At 41.5% G+C, this 13,535-nt stretch overlaps 1 protein-coding gene across 1 annotated transcript; it reads left to right on the top strand.

Moving 5' to 3' along the window:
* The first annotated feature begins 278 nt into the window (after positions 1-278).
* On the top strand, positions 279-10,727 carry LOC146675644 (protein NLRC3-like). Its single transcript, XM_085400623.1, has 3 exons — positions 279-552; positions 694-2,485; positions 10,150-10,727. The coding sequence occupies exons 1-3, from the start codon at positions 345-347 to the stop codon at positions 10,343-10,345; spliced, it is 2,196 nt and encodes a 731-aa protein (XP_085256749.1). The 5' UTR covers positions 279-344; the 3' UTR covers positions 10,346-10,727.
* The last annotated feature ends 2,808 nt before the right edge of the window (positions 10,728-13,535 follow it).

Genomic DNA, 13,535 nt, shown 5'->3' with positions numbered 1-13,535 from the left:
AGTGTGTCCAACATAAGTCAGAGTTTGGGCTCCATGATTTCAGTCAGATTGGGGTGACTGTAGCTCAGGAGGGGAGCAGGTCAGCTACTAGTTAGGTTTGTGAATCAAACCCTGGCTGGCAAATGTACTGGGTAACGTACTAAACCCAAGCTGCCCTCTGATGCATCCATCAGAGTGTGAAAGAAAGTATTTAAGCATAGAACAATGTGCTTGGTTGAATGAGGCATGTTGTATAAATGCTTTGTGTGCACAGAGAATCAAAGAGAGCTATATAAGAACCAGTCCATTTACCACTGGGTAATTCATATAGTCTTCTTTTCCAGCGGCTGGAGGACAACATCACCATGTTTGTGAAGAACGAGCTGAAGAAGATCCAGAAGCTTCTGAGTCCAGATCACCCAGAAACTTTAAAGAGCCAGATGGAGGATGAGGAGATGTTTGAAGGAGAGGATGAAGATGAAAGAAAGAGCTGCAGAGAAGCATTTCTGAAGATCACACTCCACTTCTTGAGGAGACTTAAGCAGCATGAGATGGCTGACCATCTGCAGAGCAGTAAGAGAATTTCTCTAAAGACTGAATATTGATCTTTCCTAATAGCTCAAGAAATGGACCAATAGACAATCATCCTTTCAGGGTACTGAAAGGCTGTGATATTTATTATATAATATTTGTTTCTGAATTTCTTACCTTCAGAAATATTTGCTCCACTCTGTAAACGTGAACTTAAAGCCCAACTGAAGAAGAAGTTCCAGTGTGTGTTTGAGGGCATCGCTAAAGCAGGAAGCCCAACCCTCCTGAATCAGATCTACACAGAGCTCTACATCACAGAGGGAGGGACTGCAGAGGTCAATGATGAACATGAGGTCAGACAGATTGAAACAGCATCCAGGAAACCAGACAGACCAGAAACAACAATCAGACAAGAAGACATCTTTAAAGCCTCACCAGGAAGAGACGAACCAATCAGAACAGTGCTGACAAAGGGAGTGGCTGGCATTGGGAAAACAGTCTTAACACAGAAATACAGCCTGGACTGGGCTGAAGACAAAGCCAACCAGGACATCCAGTTCATATTTCCATTCACTTTCAGAGAGCTGAATGTGCTGAAAGAGGAAAAGTTCAGCTTGGTGGAACTTGTTCATCACTTCTTTAATCAAACTAACGAATCAGGAATCTGCAGGCTTGAAGACTTCCAGGTTGTGTTCATACTTGATGGTCTGGATGAGTGTCGACTTAATTTGGACTTCAACAAAACTAAAATCCTGACTGAAACCAGAAAGTCCACCTCATTGGATGAGCTGCTGACAAACCTCATCAGAGGGAACCTGCTCCCTTCTGCTCGCCTTTGGATAACAACACGACCTGCAGCAGCCAATCAGATCCCTCCTCAGTGTGTCGACATGGTGACAGAGGTCAGAGGGTTCACTGACCCACAGAAGGAGGAGTACTTCAGGAAGAGATTCAGAGATGAGGAGCAGGCCAGCAGGATCATCTCCCACATCAAGAAAGCTCGAAGCCTCCACATCATGTGTCACATCCCAGTCTTCTGCTGGATCACTGCTACAGTTCTGGAGGATGTGCTGAAAACCAGAGAGGGAGGACAGCTGCCCAAGACCCTGACTGAGATGTACATCCACTTCCTGGTGGTTCAGGCCAAAGTGAAGAGGATCAAATATGATGGAGGAGCTGAGACAGATCCACACTGGAGTCCAGAGAGCAGGAAGATGATTGAGTCACTGGGAAAACTGGCTTTTGATCAGCTGCAGAAAGGAAACCTGATCTTCTATGAACCAGACCTGACAGAGTGTGGCATCGATATCAGAACAGCCTCAGTGTACTCAGGAGTGTTCACACAGATCTTTAAAGAGGAGAAACAACTGTACCAGAACAAGGTGTTCTGCTTTGTTCATCTCAGTGTTCAGGAGTTTCTGGCTGCTCTTCATGTCCACCTGACCTTCATCAACTCTGGACTCAATCTGCTGGAAGAGCAAGAAACAACTTGGAAGGTGTTTCAAACAAGAAAATCTTCAGAGAAATACTTCTACCAGTGTGCTGTGGACAAGGCCTTACAGAGCCCCAATGGACACCTGGACTTGTTCCTTCGTTTTCTCTTGGGTCTGAAGACTAATCAAACTCGTTTGCAAGGCCTGATGACACAGACAGGAAGTAGCTCACAGACCAATCAAGAAGCAGTTCAGTACATCAAGAAGAAGCTCAGTGAGAATCTGTCTGCAGAGAAAAGCATCAATCTGTTCCACTGTCTGAATGAACTGAATGATCGTTCTCTAGTGGAGGAGATCCAACAGTCCCTGAGTTCAGGACGTCTCTCCACAGATAAACTGTCTCCTGCTCAGTGGTCAGCTCTGGTCTTCATCTTACTGTCATCAGAAAAAGATCTGGACGTGTTTGACCTGAAGAAATACTTTGCTTCAGAGGAGGCTCTTCTGAGGCTGCTGCCAGTGGTCAAAGTCTCTAAAAAAGTTCTGTAAGTTATAAAGTTTTTATTATTTAATTTGGTTGGTATGTTATGGAAAACACACTGCATCAACTTCTGTTTTGTTTTTGTCAAAATCACTGTAATATAATCACTGTACCTTTATATACACGTGACTTGTATTAATGTTGCTGCCCTCTTGTGGCTAAAGTGTAATTATGTTATTGTTATTAGGGAGGATTTGAGAGTAACATGCCAAGTGAGTCAGCACCTTCGCTTTAGCTTAAAAAATCCAAATTCTTATGTCATCAGTTATAGTTGCATGTATTCATTATCATAATTTAACCTTTAATATTGATGTCTTAAAATTATTTTGAGTAAACTAATGTTAAGGTTCAAATATTGGGGAAGGAGAGTACAAACAACCATGGTCCAGAACTTGGTCAAACAATTTTAATGAAATACACGCGTGGGAAGACCAGCTCCGTTCGCAGACCGGGCTGATCTCCGACTTAATCAAAGCATAAACAGATATTTTATACCATCAGGGCTTGAATTTAATGACGCCCCCTCATACGTCACAAACAGAATATATGCATACGTCAAATCAAAACCACAATGACTTTTAACACAGTTTAAAAGAACATTATCTCCTATCTTCATGGCAGGTACTTCCTGTCACTGCCGGATGCTCGCTTATCATCGTGACACATCAGCAGCAGTTCTGCGACAAACTGCTCTTTTGCAACCCCGAGCAAAACATGATTAAACTTCCACCTATAAATGATTCTCTTTAACTAAGTGTGTGTCTCGTCCTTAAAGGCTCCTCAAAATAACCTGCACTTAGACTCTGCTTTCGGTTTCAGTTCTGCAAAAGGCACACTCTTCAAACCTGCAACTTCCTGTCAGCCTGCAACTTAGTCTTTCTGAAAGACACACACTGTTTAAACATCTGAATGCAATATCAATTTTGTAGATTATGTTATTAATGCAATGGTAATGATGATGATTATTAACAATAGCAGCAAAATATCTCTCCAATCTCAATACTCCCTCTCTCGACCTCTGGAACACCAGAGGTCACAATACATTGTGTTGGGTCACTCCTCGGCCCACTCAGCTGCTTCCATGTCCATCCATGGCATCATGGACATCGGGGTCACCACTCCCGCTCTGACCCTCTCTAGCCGTCCTCTGGCTCAGCAAATCAGACAACCTCATGTCATCTAAGTGGTCCAGTAATAAACACCAGCTCCCCCTCGAGAACACTCCATGCGTAAGATTAGGTTTTTTCTGCGTCCCTCTCTTGTGGTCCATCATGCCTCGGGCCTCCAGGATCCTCACCCCCCTGTGGTCGCCGAGATCTTGTGTAAAGCAAACCAAACACCTTTTCCTGCACCTCCCTAACTTATCATCTTTGGGACTCTTTAATCAAAAGCCTGATCCTAATTATCTTCTTGACTTATTGACTTGTATTTATATATATTCTTCAACGTTACTCATCATTTTAAAACTCTTAAAACGCTGCTTTCACGTCCCTGCATGCGTTTCCTGTCGCTTGCCTTATCTAATCATCAACATCCTGTACACAGAAGTCTCGCTGCTGCAAGGCCTCCACTCTGACCTAGAATCTCCTTTCACAAGAAAATCATTATAAGCGCCTATTCTACTAAAAGATCCAAAAAAAAACAACCACTTTAATCAATTAAGTTTAAACATATAAGCAATTACTCCTGCATACATTTTATCACAGCTAAACGCTGCCTTGAAACAACTCCTGTGTGTTAACACTAACTTCATTTTAAAACTCACATTTCCTATGTTATAGCCTGTTTTTGGTACAGCCTTTTTATTTCATCTTGCTCCTTTGATGTAACAATACCTTCTCATTCTAGTTTATCAGACTTAACCAAAATATATGCTTTCCTTCCTTTGGTCCTTCTCTAAAGCAAGAAACTCCTATTCAGTTCCTCTTTTCTGTCACTTGTTACAGGGCCAGCTCAAGTTCAGTTAAACGCTAAATTAATTTGAGGCCTTTTGCCTGGAATCAATACTGTCATGTGTGTTTATGGACTCTATATGTCTGTAAGCGTGTGCAATCCTTCAATAACTCATATCATCCTCACAGTAGATTGGCTAATCATAGCGCTAGCCAAAGGCTCGTGACCCACAAGAGACGAATTGAGCCACAACTCCCTTAAAGGCACAAAATGCAATATGTATAAAAAGTCATTTCTACGTATAAGCTCTCCCCTTTATCCTAAAAATAAATCTATGTAATATCTGTATGTGTGTCTTCTATTCATTAATGTAATTGTCAGTTATTTTCTCTCTTTATTTTACCTTCTTTTTGTTTACCTCTTTGTTTGTGACGTGGACATCCCTAAACCATCCTGAGTTCCGGCTTCAATTTCAACCCAATTGTACCCTCTATTCTCGCAGTCGAACTCGTCTGGGCTTCACCTTCCCACTGGCCCCTGTGCCCTTCTCTTAGTGTCCTTTGTTGTCTTGTGATCCCCAGCAAACACAGTCTGTTTCTTCTCTGTTTCTTCTCCGTTGCTCTTTTCAGTATTTTCCTTTTAGATTAAATCCCAGCCTGGCAAAATATCCCATTCAGTGTCTTTAAACAGTTATGTCACACTGTTCTTACCAGCCTGCAGTTCACCGTGCATTTTCCATCACGTGCTTTTCTTCCATGCTGCTGCTGGTATCGTCAGTGTAGTTTCAGTTGCACTGTCTTTTGCCTGCTGTTAATTCTTGAAGTCCACGATGTTCTGTCGGTCTTCATCAGGAGATTAACTGTCCTATGAGCTTCTTCTCAGGATCGGGACAAGTGGGAGGTCAAGCTGTAAAATTTTAAGCCAAAATCTGGCCTGTTTTCCTCCCAATTCTGTTAATCAATGGTTTTGTACTCAAGATTCTAGGTTGAAAGAAGTCCACCTGTATTGACACACTAAAGCATACAATTAATATCCTTTTCATTTCTTTTCTTAAAACCTCCATTTGCTTCATCTGCCTGGAGTTTACCTCGTATGTTTCTCTCTCTGTGTGCTCACTTGTCACAGTCAGTTCCTTTTATGGGCATGCAAAGTTCCTGTCACACACACCATTTCCTGTCAACCTTGCAGCTGCTCAGAACCATATTTTCTGTTTCTATCTCTCCTGTTTTGTTTTTTTTACAGGCTAATAAAACTCTTGTTTTACTAAGTCTTGATCTAAAACAATTCACCCTTATTTCACGCACACACTTCTAAATATACTAAATTCTTTGCGTTTGTCAGATCGTCTCACACACACACCGCCTTTTCTCTCACACTTCCACTTCTGCACTCACTCTACTATCAACTTTCATAGTGTTATTATTATTTATTATTTTGTACAAATCACACCCAATCACTCAAAACCTGCTACTCACAGCATTCACACACTTAAACTGTGACAAGAGTTGAGGAATATACTCACAACACGCTTTCCTAAGAGTATTTCAGACATGCCTTTCATAATCAGAAAGAGCAAGTCAAAGAAAACAATTGAAACCTCTATTAATTCTGACAGCACACACAGAATAGAAAAAATAAAACACACCAGCATTTATTGCTGATGAGAGGTTACTCCTAAAAGTAATATGTTAGTCTTAAATATATACAGTGCACTCACTATATTTATATATCAAAACTCAGTCAATTACTATACATCCACTACGGCAACTCAAAACTTTATTTATAGCCCTCTAATGAACATAAATGGCGTCTTAAACACACACTCAACAATGTTTGCAGCAGTATTTGTAAAACCAACTGTGGTTTAAACAGTTCACTGCTGACTAATTTGCATTTTCACACTCACACACACACAGTCTAAAAATAGCTCCAGCACTGCCTCAGACTCCTTTCACACAGAGATCTCTTATTTTATATTACAAAGACGTCTTATATTTACAACCACTGTCACATCTGTCAGCTTTAGCGCCTAAACAATTTCGACAAATTTAAGTTAACGGTCCAACCGATAAAGTCCAACTTTTTTGTGATCAATTAACCAGTATCTGTCCAACAGTTTCTGGCCTCATCTCTAAAATCCCTAACTCAATTTAAAAGCGTCAACCAACCCAAACTTTGCCTGAAGCTCTATTTTTGGCATTTCACAGCCAAGGCTTACCCCGAAGTTTTAAGTTAAAGTTACACGCCCGAAGTCCAACTTCTGCTGGCCAAAAAAGCGCAGACTACCGTTCCAAACGGTAAGGATACTCTAACTCCTAGTTATTCTGGAGTGCCCCAAGCTCCACAGTGACCAACTGACTATCCCTCTTCGAGGACAATGCCTAAGCGTCCTTGGCATTGGCAAGCGTTACCTCTGAGCACTGCGCTTCCTATCAGTCCAACTGACGTTCTTGAATAATTTATAATACTTTGGAACAACAGTAAAACAGCCAAAAAAGTGTAAGACTGAAGCAGGTCCAACCTTATAACCAATACGGGCTCCACCCCAAACAATAACCAAATTCCCTAATATACTAAAATCACTCAGCAGTCCAACTGCTTTCCACGGTCCAACCGTATTAAATCCTTTAGCGGTCCAACCGCATTCAATCATTTTTAGCAGTCCAACTGCATTAAATCCTCAGTACTGTCATGAGATTCTCATCAAAATCAAAGCAGACATTCCCCAGTAATTTCAGTGAGTAGACTTTAATTTGTAATGTCCAATTTGGCACACTTTGGAAATAATTCAACAGGTAGTGCCTTACCTTTGGATAAGCGGCTTAGAACAACAATGAGAAAAAGAGAGCTGATTATTAGCTCATCAAAACACAAAACAAAATCACAATGAATTATCGGTTAATTTCATTTAAAATAATTCATTAAGTATTTATGTACAATTCAAATTAGTTAATTACATATTTTGTTGGTTTTCTATTTTAATTATTTTACTGACACATTTAATGAATTATTTAATGATGTATTTATTTAATTCACGTTGCTACTCCTGGCCCTGCATCGCTGTTCATAAATACATTTTATTTGTCAGCTTCACCCATCAAAGTCAGGGGGCGGGGTTAATGCTGATCAAGTCAACACCATTGCTTTGGTCTGGTGGGCGTTCTTTTAGTGGGCTTTTCTCAATACTAAGTAGGCCTACACACCAGGGTTTGGACATGTGTGGACCCAAACTATACTTTTACCCTTTTTTGTGTGTCACCAAATACACTTTAATATTTTCTAGACAAGAATGTAGTGGCGTAATCTTTAACCTCTTTTGGCTCCAAACAGAAGTGACAGACTTGAGCAGGGTTCATTTAAAGGCTGACAGAAGTGGAGTGGTGACGGGGAGATGTTTGACAGGACAGTGTTTCAGCCTCCACAGGTTCATGTTGTGCTCCATCAGTCAGTGAAGATGAAGTCAGTGCTGATGAGGCTGTAGAGTGTGTGAGGGATGTGAATGAGGATGATGAAGATCTGATGATAGCAGATAAAAACAGGCTGCAGAGACTTTGAGCCATACAGGGCACACAGTGTGTGTACAGAACAGCTGAAATCATTATGGAGGCCTCACTGGAATATGGAAGCATCACAGTACAGCTTCAGTGAAGCATTAAAGTCTCTGATATGAGATGAGAAATGAAGCAGCCAGAGCTTTTTCATGAGTGGAAATCCACTGTGACTGTGAGCTGCTGCTACAGCCTCCAGATTAGCCAGCAGCTCATCCTGCTCAACATTTTCTCACCAACTTTAATGGAAGTGTGATGTTTTCAGCTGGAGTGATGGTCAGGGTGGCCTCCCTCTCCTCTTCTTCTCCTCTTCCTCTTTCATTTGTAAAGCCACTTCTGCTGCTTTCATTCATTTGGAAGTCCTGTAGCTGAGTTTGGGAGAGACTAACAGCCTCGGCAGCAGAGGGGAGAAAGGCTGTAACACCACCACTTTACTCTGTTCTACCTGTCACATCATTTTATCAGGAAACAAATATGCTCATGTTTTTACTATGTTTGTCTTGAAGATGTAAGAAGATCACATGGTGCTTTTTATTATTGTGCTGGTTTGTTTGCTGTCTCTTGGATGGAGCCCAGCTGTGCGTGGCCCCTGGGCCTGTGGTCAGAGTGTGTGCTGGATAATCCGGCCCAGGATGAGGCCAAACTGACATGGGATGAAATGTCTGTCACATAATTGAGCTTAGTGTAGTTTCATTTCTGCACAATTTAACAACAACCAAAACTTTGTTCTGTCTTTTCTATGTTATACTGTAGACTTTCTTTGATACTGTGTCCAAAAGGAGCAGCTTTTACTTTGAAGGGGAGGCGTCTCTGTTTCCTCTTCAGGTTGGATGATGGAAGCAAATTAGTAGCTGTGTCCCAAAACGTCGGCTGCATCCTCCAGAGGCTGCATTTGAAGGCCGATTACGTCACAGCCAGGCGATGAAGGCTGTCCGTATTTGTCGACTCCTTCAAATGTGCCCGACAAATGCGTCCTTCATTTCCCCGAATTTGAAGGATTCGTCGGGTGTGTCCTTCGTGGCCCACCATATCCCAGAATTCATAGCGCGGCCCAGCCAAATTTCAGCTGCCAACAATGGCGGCAGCTACTAAGTTTTCAAATTACTCTTATTAATCTTTCTGGGTCACAAAATAAACTTTTAACATATTTTCAGGCGAGAAAGTAGCTGTGTAAACTTCAAATATCTGCTTGGTTTATCAAGACATCGCATATTTGCAAAAGTGTGCAGACGTTTTCGGAGACGTCTGTTACCCACCCGCTCGCTAGCAAGCCGGGGGGTTCAATGGTCACTCCAGCCGGCGAGAGCAGCGGACACCCCGCTCTTTCGCTACTCAGGTGAAACATGATATATAAGTCACTCGGATAACTTAAAAATGTAATTGTTTGCCTTTTTTCTGTGTTTTATTTGTTCCGGAGTAAATCGGTTTGGCTGACATCAAAGTTCCTCCGGGATTTTCACACAGCTGAATAAACGTTAAACAGGAAACTGATTAAACAGAAGTGTGAGACGGTCGAGAGTTTACGCCAGTGTCCTGTTATATTTTAGATAGCAAGGAGCAGACGGCCGAGTTTATTAAACTCCACCGACACAACGGTGACGCAAATCTGAAGGCTAGACCGTCCCATTTCACAGCCTCGCACTTCCAGCCTTTTCGGTCTTTGAAGGACCCGGCCCACGTAGACCGCGAATACCGGGTCCTCCGAAGGATGCAGCCGACGTTTTGGGACACAGCTAGTGTGTGATGTTCTTTCAGTGTTGCACTTTGTAGACGCTCCCTGAGCACTGGTCTCACAGCCAGCTGCACATAGAGACCAGTGTTGTTAGTCCAGGTCAGAAGATGACTTGTTGGAATGAAAATGAGCTTGTAGTTTGTCTGCTTTAATAATGTGACTGGAAAAAGGTGTTGGACTTCAAATATGTCCATTTCTTTCACACTTCACCTTTAAAAGTGAAGCCTTGTGGTTCCTGGAAGGAAAAACACGACTTTTTCAAGTCTTTGTCCTGTTTTTATGATAAATGTACGACTTTAATGTGAAACATTCAGAGTTTTTTCTCTTGTTGTGTTTGTTTGAAGCTGCTTCCTGTTGGCTTCAGCTGTTTGGAGTTTCCATTTTCTAAACTTCTACATTCTGAACCTTCTTCAGCTCTGAACAGATGATGAAACACTGAATGATTTCAAGCTCACACTTTGTCTAATAAACTTACATCTTTCATTCTTTATACAGATTGTGGGACTGTGGTTTGTCAGAGATCAGCTGTGATTATCTGGCAGCAGCACTGAAGTCCAACCCCTCCCATCTGAGACAGCTGGACCTGAGCAGGAACAACAAGCTGCAGGATTCAGGAGTGAAGCATCTGTGTGGTTTCCTGGAGAGTCCAGGATGTGGACTTGAAACTCTGGGGTCAGTCAGCATGTTTTAGTTGTGCTGAGATGAATATGATGTGAAAGTTGTGCTGACACTAAACTGCAGACATCAGGCTGATATTATACTGATCCACACTGAGGATCTTCATGGTAAAGTCTGTTTTCTTCTTCTCTGGTTTAGTCCATTGACTGCAGCAGAACAATGTTCACATTTCAAACAGTGAGACTCAACGTATGGCCCGTGGCCCACACGCGGCCTGCCCACCTTCCCTGATTCAGAGAGAGGGGACCCTGATTAACTGTGTAGTGTTCTTCCTCACAGTTCTAAGTATCAGACACAACAATGAATAATCCACAGCTGACTGTCTTTAGCAGGTCAAAGGTCACGGCACACAGCAGACAGTGGGAAATATTATAACTCTGATCATTTATCAGCACATATCCATATGTATAAAAACAAAGCTGACACTGTGAGACTTGATCAGAGGTGTGATCATCACAGCAGAGGCCTTTGTGTCAAAGTCACTGAGGATCAAACAGAAACACATGAAGCAGATTTTCCTTTTCTGGCTTTTTATAGCAGATAACCTTCAAAATATTCTGCAGTCCATCAAAAACTGAAGCAAACCATGAATCAACATGTGAACATGAGCTGATGCTGCTGAAGTGAAGCAAAGTTACAGAGGTTTGATTACAGACACAGCTGAGAGTTTGTAATCTGTCATCATTTTAAAAGGTTTACATTTCTTCAGTATATCCACATTTGCAGCTGGTACCTCAACCTCCACTTGTCCAACACAACTGCTGTCCACTGCCTCCATGACATTGTGATTTTGCTGTTGGTCTTCTGTCAGATCTTCATCAATCACTTCTGCACGGGGCACACCTTCAGACTCTGCAGCTGCATAACGAAAGCCTGTAAGATAAAATTAGACATAAGGTAAATGTACACCAATATTCCAATGACAGGTGTGTGATTCATCTGGAAGTTATGTGCGGATTAGTGTACAGTGATAGCAATTTAGTATGTTTTTAGAGGGGGGGGGTTGTTTACCTCCGATGGGTGCTCTTTTTCGCTTCCGTTGCGTACGTCTTGAGTGCCGGTCCGAGTCTGATACAGGTATGTCGTCATGCCCCATGTGCAGTGTTGGTTCCCAGTCTGGATTTGTTACATCCATTTCATATGCTGGTTTGCCTGCAATAATGCCAAATCATAAGCTACTCAGTCGACATGATGTGGTTCTGTAGCATCACACATTAGCATGTTTTATCTCATTATCTATGACCTCAGCACGTTGAAAATCACACTAAAAGCCTTTCAAGAGTGATATGAATTAATTTAGAACTCACCGGAAAGAAAATGCCGTGAGCAAACCAACAAAAAGCTGGGGATTGCAGAGAACTCGATATCCGCTCGTCTCACCGCTGCAATCCAAGCCCTGACGTCTTTGTTTAGTAATATCGGATACATGGGATCCCTCACGTTGCCTCCAGGACGGAAAACGATGAAAAGAGAGCCCGTTATCCAGCTTCTTGCCTTCACGATCGTGTGATCTAACGTTGCAACCGACAACACAACACGTACGATCCATAGCTGAAATGGTATCCTTTGGCTGGCCTACTGTCATGGCGGAAGGGGGCATGGCCCATCTCCCGTGACATCACGCTCCAAAGCCCTATAGGTGGGAAAATGTACCATGTCGACCAATCAAAAATGATATGGAAACATGACATTTGGTTGTTTAGCAAAAGGGGGAAGTTTTAGGAGTGACCGGCAAGAGAGAGCGAGTGAGCGAAAGAGAGAGAGAGTTTTGATACGTGAGAGATTTGTGACGTTTACCGTGTTTGGTCTCAAGTTAGTTTGTTGTCTTGTGTATTTAGTGTGTAGCTGTTGTTTTGTTTTGTGTGTCAGTTCTACTAGTGATCGTCACAGTTGCTGCCTTAAAGCCAACAAAGGCAGATTGCAGTGTAAACGCTGAGTGACACACCTGCTGTCAGACCTGCAGGTTTATCCCTGTGCTGTTCTCATATGTGTTAGAGTGACACAAACTATTGTTTGACACCTGATTGTTCTGTAAATAGTTTGAAATGATTATATGAAAAACGTCTGAGCCTTGGCTGCATTTTTTGGTAAATAGTACCATATAACTTTGTTGTTTGCAAAACGTGTGCGTATTTTTAAAAGTGTACAATCTCTATTTGCATTTCAAGTTATGAAGATGATTCGTTAAACATGTGTGTGGTTTTTACAGTCAAAATATCACTTTCTACTTGTATTTTAAATTTTGTCTGAATTTAGATAAATTGTGCTGATACAGTTGGTCAAAATGAGAAAATAACAGATTGGCAAGATGAACTGTTTTTAAAGGTAAAATATAGAGGCCACATCAAAAGTAGTCAAGAAGGGTTAAAGGCTAAAAGCAAAGTTGTCACCAAGTACTGTTTATATTTGTGTGTATTGCTGCAGCTTTTTTGAGTATTAATTTGGTGCCTTTGTGTGAAATAATGGTATTGTGAGTGATCCATATAGTCACAAAGAATAGCCACTTGTTTCTGTGCTACCAAAGTTCCCCGGCTTTCATTCAAAATGTGTTTATCGTCAGCACCTGCACATTAAACTACTTAAACATTATAAATGTCTTCAAGCTCACACTGAGGCCTGTGGGGTACTATCAGCCACTGAGACAGTACACACATTTATATGTGTTTGTATATGAATATTTCATACTTTAAGACTGCCTGTTTATTTAAGGGAGATGAACAAAATACATTGGAATTGTACAAAATAATATCATGGATGATAAATTAAATAGATTTTAAGTAGATGCTTGTGCATTCTTAAAGTCTTATATGTTGAACTGAACTATGTGATCTGTTCGAAGCCTTAATCTTAATTTGAAGTGAAATGTGCATTTTGAGTTTATACACTATGTATATAAGGCGACCGTTTCCTTTTGCAGTATTTTTGTGTGGTGTACTTTTCTATGTTTTAACAAAAGGGGAACAAAGGTGTTTAAGTTCACCTAGGATGATGTGTTTTAATTTTCACATGGTCTTGCTTGAATTTGACCCTGACAAAGGCGTATGAACTCTGTCAGCTGTTTGGAGTTTCCATTTTCTAAACTTCTACATTCTGAACCTTCTTCAGCTCTGAACAGATGATGAAACACTGAATGATTTCAAGCTCACACTTTGTCTAATAAACTTACATCTTTCATTCTTTATACAGATTGGGGGGCTGTGGTT

This window comes from Rhamphochromis longiceps, linkage group LG3 (genome assembly GCF_057381845.1).
Source record: "Rhamphochromis longiceps isolate RC_006_pf linkage group LG3, R_longiceps_female_GT1.1, whole genome shotgun sequence".
Taxonomy (NCBI): Eukaryota; Metazoa; Chordata; class Actinopteri; order Cichliformes; family Cichlidae; genus Rhamphochromis; species Rhamphochromis longiceps.
Note: the sequence above shows the minus strand (reverse complement) of the source record. Positions and strands in the feature narration are given on the sequence as shown.

Excerpts from the sequence above, each read along its gene's own strand:
- LOC146675644 (XM_085400623.1), top strand. The coding sequence starts at position 345 with ATGTTTGTGAAGAACGAGCTGAAGAAGATCCAGAAGCTTCTGAGTCCA. Across the intron at positions 553-693 it reads GGCTGACCATCTGCAGAGCA|AAATATTTGCTCCACTCTGT; the intron begins GTAAGAGAATTT and ends TCTTACCTTCAG. Across the intron at positions 2,486-10,149 it reads AAAGTCTCTAAAAAAGTTCT|ATTGTGGGACTGTGGTTTGT; the intron begins GTAAGTTATAAA and ends TTCTTTATACAG.